The 7438-nt window shown below is 45.9% G+C and overlaps 1 protein-coding gene across 1 annotated transcript; it reads right to left on the reverse strand.

Moving 5' to 3' along the window:
* Positions 1-2487: 2487 nt before the first annotated feature.
* Positions 2488-5084, reverse strand: LOC137901588 (proline-rich protein 14-like). The gene is made up of 9 exons (XM_068745633.1): positions 4814-5084; positions 4443-4522; positions 4205-4354; positions 4079-4102; positions 3801-3978; positions 3620-3708; positions 3460-3531; positions 3248-3378; positions 2488-3056 (listed from the first exon to the last, which is right to left on the reverse strand). The coding sequence occupies exons 3-9, from the start codon at positions 4327-4329 to the stop codon at positions 2893-2895; spliced, it is 783 nt and encodes a 260-aa protein (XP_068601734.1). The 5' UTR covers positions 4330-4354; positions 4443-4522; positions 4814-5084; the 3' UTR covers positions 2488-2892.
* Between the last annotated feature and the right edge of the window lie 2354 nt (positions 5085-7438).

The raw sequence follows: 7438 nt of genomic DNA on the forward strand, positions 1-7438 counted from the left end.
GAAGACAAAAAGTAACAGCTAACAGGTAGATTAATATTTAAAAAAAATATCATACTTTTGCGGGGCTTGGAACGGATTAATGCATTTACATTCAAAATGCGTCTCTACTTACGAAGTTTTCACGTTACGAAGCTACTCCCAGAACGGATTAAATTCGTAAGTAGAGGTACCACTGTACATATTAGATTAGATGGCCTTTATTATAATACATATAATTAATAATATAGTTTTTTTTATGTATTTATACTTAGTGGGAAACCTGGGGCTGTTTCGATGAACACAAAATGAAGACACACACGAAGCTCTTCCTCATCAGCTCTCAGTCTCTCTCTGCTTGTAGTTTTTATCGCCGTCGAGCTTGAGAAGCTCAGCTCACACAGATATGTGGTTGAAAATGGGAGCAATGTTAGAATAGCTTTGTTGGCTAGAACGGGGAACTCCTTGGCAACAGATAACCAGAAACTGTCCAAAGGAAGATCAGCAAAGTTTAGCTTTAAACCACCATCTTGTTTCAGTTCAGTGTAGTGATGGGAATTCCAGCTCTTTTAAGAGAGCCGGTTCTTTTGGCTCCCAAGTGGCTCCTCAGATTTTTTTGTTGTTGACAAAATTAATTTAATACCAAATCATGTGCAGTGTAAAATTAGCTACTAATGTAAAAACATGCAATATATCAAATGTTTATTAAATGTCTTTATTTAAATCCTCTTTGCACTGCTAGCTACAATAAACATATTATATAATATAAAATACAAAACCAAACCAAACACATCTCACAGAGAACAAGGTCAAATCTCTGCATTTAAATCTCAAACAACACAACAAGAAAACATAAATTAAAAAGTGCAAAAGATAAAGCAGCATCAGGTAACAGTTCTACTGTTTTACTGAAGATTGGCATCAAAGGAAACCAAGTGGCTCAGCTTGGAGGGGCTGATCCTGTTTCTCCTTTCTGTTATCATCTGTCCTGTTCTGGAGAAGATTCTCTCTGAGGGGACAGATGTTGCCACGATACAGTCTCAATCTCCGTGTGTGAGACGTGGGTAGACTGAACACCTGGACTCCCACCAGCTCAGTGGGTCTGCACTTCTTTGGATAAGCGGCTCCTCAAGATACGATCTTACTTTATTTTATTTTGCCTTTGTGTCAACCGCATTAAAATGTGTCCAGATTTTACTACGTTTTCCATCACTCCTTTTTTCTCTTACCATTTCTAGCGCGTCGTTTGTCTAAAGTTCTCTCTCTCCCTGCCTCCCTTTCGTTTCGTCCGCTCGCTGTGCTGCGTGTGCGTAAACACACCCCCACCCCCTGCTCGTTGTGGACACGCACACGCCCACACACACATCTCGACCAATCACGTTAGACTTTAACAGACTTTTTTTTTGGCTCACAATGACGGAAACCAGCTCTTGTCGTTCACTTCAAAGTCTGAAGAGCGATCTACGGGCGGCACACACACTTTATTACAGCGCGGACACCCGACAATGTTAATTACGTGATATTATAAAAAATATCAAAAAAAATTGGAACATTTCTCACGGCACACCTGACGATCTCTCGCGGCACACCGGTTGGGAAAAGCTGAACTAGAGACACACACACTGGAAGCCACATTAACCCATGAACCAAAATCCACACGCAATAATAACTCTCACACCCAAAATCAGTGTCTCTCCAGCATCATCACAAAGTGCAGAGGCGAAGAACGACTGATCCAACACAGCTGCCGAGGACCAAACAACAAACCTCAAATTCCTGTAAAAAAAAAAAAACTACATGCTGCACCCCTTGGTTTTGAACCCAGGACCTTCCGGCTGGGAGTCAAGTGTGCTACCACTGCACCACCGAGAACGCAGTGTGATGTCACATAAGGAAAAAGCACAGCTCCAGTGCAACACGCCGTGGTCTGAAATAGCACCTCATCATCCGACAAGTATGACTTTGTTAGTGCCTCGAGTTTCCTACCCCGCACTGTGGGGTGGTTGGTATTGCTACCAACCACCGTGTCGGAGGCCCTGGGTTCGAGTCCCGCTGTGGGAGTGGGGTAGAGTGGGGGTAGCAGGGTAGGCCTGGGGCCTTGCCTGGGCGGAGTGAACTGGACCGGTCCACTTCACTCCGCCCAGGCGTGCCCTGGGCCTACCCTGCTACCCCCTCTCTATCCCATTCCCGTGGTGGGATTTGAAGCCGGGGCACTTTGAACTTTTCAACATTGCTACCAACTATTCCCCCACCCCCGTGCACACACCGACGCACGCACTCATACACCACGGACAATTTGGAGTAACCGATTCCCCTAAATTGCATGTTTTTGGAGGTGGGCGGAAACAGGAGAACCCCGACGCAGACACGGTTTGAACCCAGTACCATCCGGCTGTGAGGCCAGCACAAACCCGACCAGCTGATAACCAGTCATTAACAAATTCTCAACACCAATGATGATATCACAGACAATCTGAATGTAAATATACATACTTTAATCTCATGTCCACAAACAACCAACAACAAACCCAACTGCAGACACAAATTGTATTGATCCAAATATAGACATTTTGCCAGCTGAAATATATTACATTTTAAAAAGGTCCAAATATTTTAGATCTCCAGTACTCACACAATACTGCCGTAGTACTCATTCAGTACTGCCCCAGTACTAATAGAGTACTACAATAGAGTATTGATGTTAACAAACCTCTTGAAAATATAAGCTGCCCGTTATGGGCTTTTCCTCCGAGCAGATAAGATCAGCAATACGAAGAAAATGTACATTTATATTTCTATCCATCTGGTTCACGTTTCACATCCAACACTGTAAAAAATAAAACAGCAAATACACTGCAAAAAAAAACCATGTGTTCATTTGGCCTTTGGTTTGCTGACAGGATGTGATGTCACAGATCACACATCCAAGCCTCGTTGTATCAGAAAGTCTTCGAGAGCACTGAGTCGCTCCACCAGCATCACATCCACGTCCGACTCGTCCCCATGAGGGACGCTGCCATTGCACTGACGGAGAGATGCTTTCCGCTTCCTGGGGACCATGGTAACAGGAAGTCCCGCCCCTGAAGTCGACAAACATTTTGAAAAAAGAAGTGTGAAGAACAAGATGATGAAAAGAGAAGTGCTACCTCTATGTAGTAATAATGAATACAACTGCGTAGTTAGAAATAAAATACAAAATAACACGAAGGAGGGACATAAATAAGGAGACTACCGTCGCTTTATCATGCTCTCAATACATTTCCCAACCCACCTTGCAGTCTCTTCCTTTTCCGGGGCTGAGTGAAGTCAGGAAAAAGGAGAACCCTCCGTCTTTTCTGCTGCCCAATCAGGAGTAGCGCTCCATTCTTCTCCCGTGGCTCCTCAAATATTGTTTCAAGGCTCCTGTGGGGTGAAAAACAAAACATGGTAGAAGACTGGAGATTCAGCGAGATTTGCATTATTCATTTTAAAGGTTACCATTACCTGTTGGTTGAGGGGGAATTGTAGTTCTTGTTCGTATAAATCTCCTCCAGACTGAACTCTTTCTTCTTTAACCTGAAAAAATGTTTACTGATGATTTTGGAATATGGTCAATGTGTTCGTAAATGACTGTGTTCATTTCCTCCACACCCACGCGACCTACCTTTTGACCTTTGGCAGTCCCATTGGCGTGAGCAACGTTTCACGCGGTGATGCCCGCCGGATTCGAATCTGTGAGACACGTTTGGCTCGCTGACATAAAATGGACACAGAGATCCAATCAGTGGAAACTATGAGTAAAAATGACTTGACAATAAAAAATAGGAAACAAAAAAAATATCCACCTCTCCATTTGTGCTGAGAAACTCTGGGCCTGCTGTCGATTGGCTCGTGGAAAGCAGAGCAGATAGTCCATTGGCTGAAGATGACGGCGAAGGAAGAGACCGTCGCCGGGGGAGGCGTAGGCAACAGGAGCTGTGATTGGACCGCTGCTTCTGAAGTCGCCGGGTGGGAGAAGCTGGGCTGTTAGAGATATAAATTACTTAAAACGCACGAACCGCACACCAATTAAAAATGACGCACAAAGAAATAAGACATTAAAATAGGGTATATTTGTATTCACCTGGGTGTAGGCGTACGCACATAGCTGCAAGGAGAAAGGAAAGTTATAGTTAATGCCCCAAGTGCAATATTATGATGTACTAATACTCATGAATATTAATAAGGGTTAATATTAGAGCCAACCAACCAGTGGTCGTTGTTCAGGCCAGGCGGGGCTGTCCAGTCCTTCAATGGCCTCAGGGGACTCAAACAAGTTACGCCCCTCGCCGACTCAAATATCGTCTCCATGGCAACTGCTGAGAACCGCAGCATGGGGGCACGGCTACAGGAGGCAGTGCTGAGGAAAAGGTAAAAAGCTCTGCGATTGGACGAGCACGCGAGGGGCGTGGTGAAATCAGAGAACTGCCACTGTCCAGATGAGATACCTAGAGATCCTGATTGGCTGCAGGTCTGGGCTGGCTGCAGAAAGTGCAAGGCATCCTGGGAGGACGAGTTTGAGGCGGCGCTAGGAGAAGAGGTAAAAGGTTGAGATTTTTTTTATCGTATATTTTGTCACATAATGATTTCACTCCACTTTACACAACATAGCCGGCTGGACTGCAGCCGTCACCAATAAAACTGTTTGGTACATTATAAAATATATAAATACAAATCCCGCATCAGGTAATAAAAGGGAAAACATTCCACTTTTACTGCAAAAGGACTCTGGGAGGAAGTCGCTCCCATTTTTTTTTTAACCTGCTGGTCGATGCTGGTAAACGTTACGTCTTTAGCGAGTAACTTGTTTACTTCTCACCCGCGGAGCAGCAGCGGCGCTCTGAAACCATTCATCCTGACAGCACTGACGGCCGTCTCTGATTGGCCACTTCCTCCCCGCTCCCCTCTCCTGGGTTTTTTGCGGTTGAAGTTGTGCAGAGTAATCGGGGCATCATCTTCCTCTGCTCCTCCTTTGAAAGACACCTCCATCCTTCCGACAAATCCCCCAGCAGACTCATCTCCATCTTCGTCCCCATTTCCAGTCATCTCTCTTCCTCTGCGGTTCTTCCTCCTCCTTTTGTCACCACATCCGTCCCTCCTCCGCGTCGCCTCTCCTGCCCCCGCCTCGTGATTGGCTCAGACTGGAGGAACGGTGTGGAGGCGCGGGTGAGTCCCCGGCAATAATGGAGGCAACGGCGATCTCACCGGGAGAACAGCCTGATCCTCCTTTCTCTTCTCTTTGCCTGGTCCTCCTCTTCCTCTTCTTCGCACCGATGCTCCTCTCCAGAGAGTCCAGACGATGACCGAGGGAAGCCAGCGCTCCTCGCAGGAGGCGGCGCACCTCCGAGCGGTGAGCTGAGAGGAGGCGGGGCAAGACTGAGGAGCAGGAGGAAGAACGGAAGGTAAGGAGGGAGCGGGAGGTTGAGATGAGAGAGGTGGAGGGCTGGGAGAGGGGGAATGAGCGGGATAAGTTAAGACTGCAGTGTGATAGAGGAGAGAGGGAGCAGAGGGTGACTCATGAGGAGAGGAGACAATAGAGTGAGAAGGAGAGGAAGCTGCGGAGGAGACGCTCCAAGGAGACACAGGCGGAGACAAAACTCCTGAAGGACAACAAAAAGGCAGTGAGTTCCCTCGCTCAGCTGGTCTGCGTGGAAACAGAAGTTCTCAAACGGACTTCCCATCCATCAAAACAAACCCGTTTCAGACGCGCCGCCATCGGCCTCATCGTCAGCCGAAGGCCGAGCTGGATGCGGCGTCGCCGTCGCCGCCCCCAAGCCCTGCCGCCCGCCATCGCTGTCCTTCAGGGTCAGAGGTCGACTCAGCATTTTTGAGGACTGTGAGAGAGACAGAATAACATCTAATGACAAAAACAACAACGAAAAGAGTTCTGGGCCTCCAGCCGAGGAAGGTTGAAGTCACCTGAAAGTTGTTTGTGCCATTTGCTCCACGCACGCGCACACACACGCACACACACACACACACGCATGCTTAAAGAGGAGTTAAAGAAGCCATTTCTGGAGAAACCATCTCTGAACAGAGGAGGAGGATTAAGACACCGTATATTATTATTGTAGAATCTTCCTAACACCAAATCTGTGTACGTAACAAGTGTAAAATCTTTTTAACCTGAATATTTGTCTCGTAATTGCACTTCCGGTTAGATGCTAAACTGCATTTCATTACCCCCCCCCAGCCACACCTGGGTGCAGCTCAACAAAAGAGCTCACCTGAGGGTGTCTAATTTCTCTCGCGGCTCAGAATCCCATAAACATTCCTACAAGTTCGTCATTTGACGAACAGGAGTTCCTTTCTTTTTTGGCCTTATTACTTTCTCACATCGGTCTTTTTTATGTGACATGAAACAAAGGGACACTCACAGAAAACGAGCGGTATTTAGGATCGGCGTGAGAACAAAACAGAAAAAAGGGATTTGGAGAAAATACAAAAGCTGCTCGAGCTAGCTGCGCCTAGCTACCGTTAGCATATTATATTGCGCGTGAATCGGTTAAAATGTCATAAATCGGGAAATTCATTTTACCTTTTCAAAGCCTTCGGATTCGTTTGGTCCCCTTTAACTCCTCTTATCTCATTTTAAGCGCTTTCGACGCTAGAAAATGACAAACCTGGCCGTGCGGTCCGGTGCAAGACACACTTCTGACGTCACTAATGCCCGGCGTTAAATAGCGGAAGTCACAATCACAATGATGGAACTTCCGCTGAAAGTTTCAAAATAAAAGTGTTAGTCTAGCGCAGTGTTTCCCAACCTTTTTTGAGCCGCGGCACATTTTTTACATTTTTTACATTTACAAATCCACGGCACACCTGACGATCTCTCGCGGCACACCGGTTGGGAAAAGCTGCTCTACCCTATAATTACAGCTATTGATAAGAAGCAGCAAGCACTCTCACATAACTACTGGTCTCTCTGATAGGCAACAGCTGTTTGACAAACAATGCCAAAAAAATACAGACGCCGTATTTGTGTAACTCGGAATCTGAGGAGAAGAAAAGAAAGTGTGTAAGAGCTGAAGAACAGAAAGGCTGAACGTTAACATAGTTTGGAATACAGAGAATCCATTATTTGTACCTGCACCGAGGAGGTTATGTTTTTTGCCGGCGTTTATCTGTCTGTCTGTTGGAAAGCTAATGAAAACATTTGAAGGCGGATCTTGTTGAAATGTTCACAAAATGTTTGGAATGTTAACAGGTGATTACATTTTGGAGATGATCCAGAAGAGAACCTGGATTCTGGATCACTTTGAAAGTTTCATTAACGTTGCAGTCAATAGAGCTTTGTTCCTCAATATCTCGGGTGATCATTGACCGATGTGTATGGAATTTGACACAGTCATGTAGGGTGGGGTTCTCTATTTCACCACCGAGTTTCATCTGTATCGGATCCCGATTGCGGATATTATCAAAAAAGATTTCAAAAAATGGGGGG

This window comes from Brachionichthys hirsutus, chromosome 11 (genome assembly GCF_040956055.1).
Source record: "Brachionichthys hirsutus isolate HB-005 chromosome 11, CSIRO-AGI_Bhir_v1, whole genome shotgun sequence".
In the NCBI taxonomy this organism is placed as follows: domain Eukaryota; kingdom Metazoa; phylum Chordata; class Actinopteri; order Lophiiformes; family Brachionichthyidae; genus Brachionichthys; species Brachionichthys hirsutus.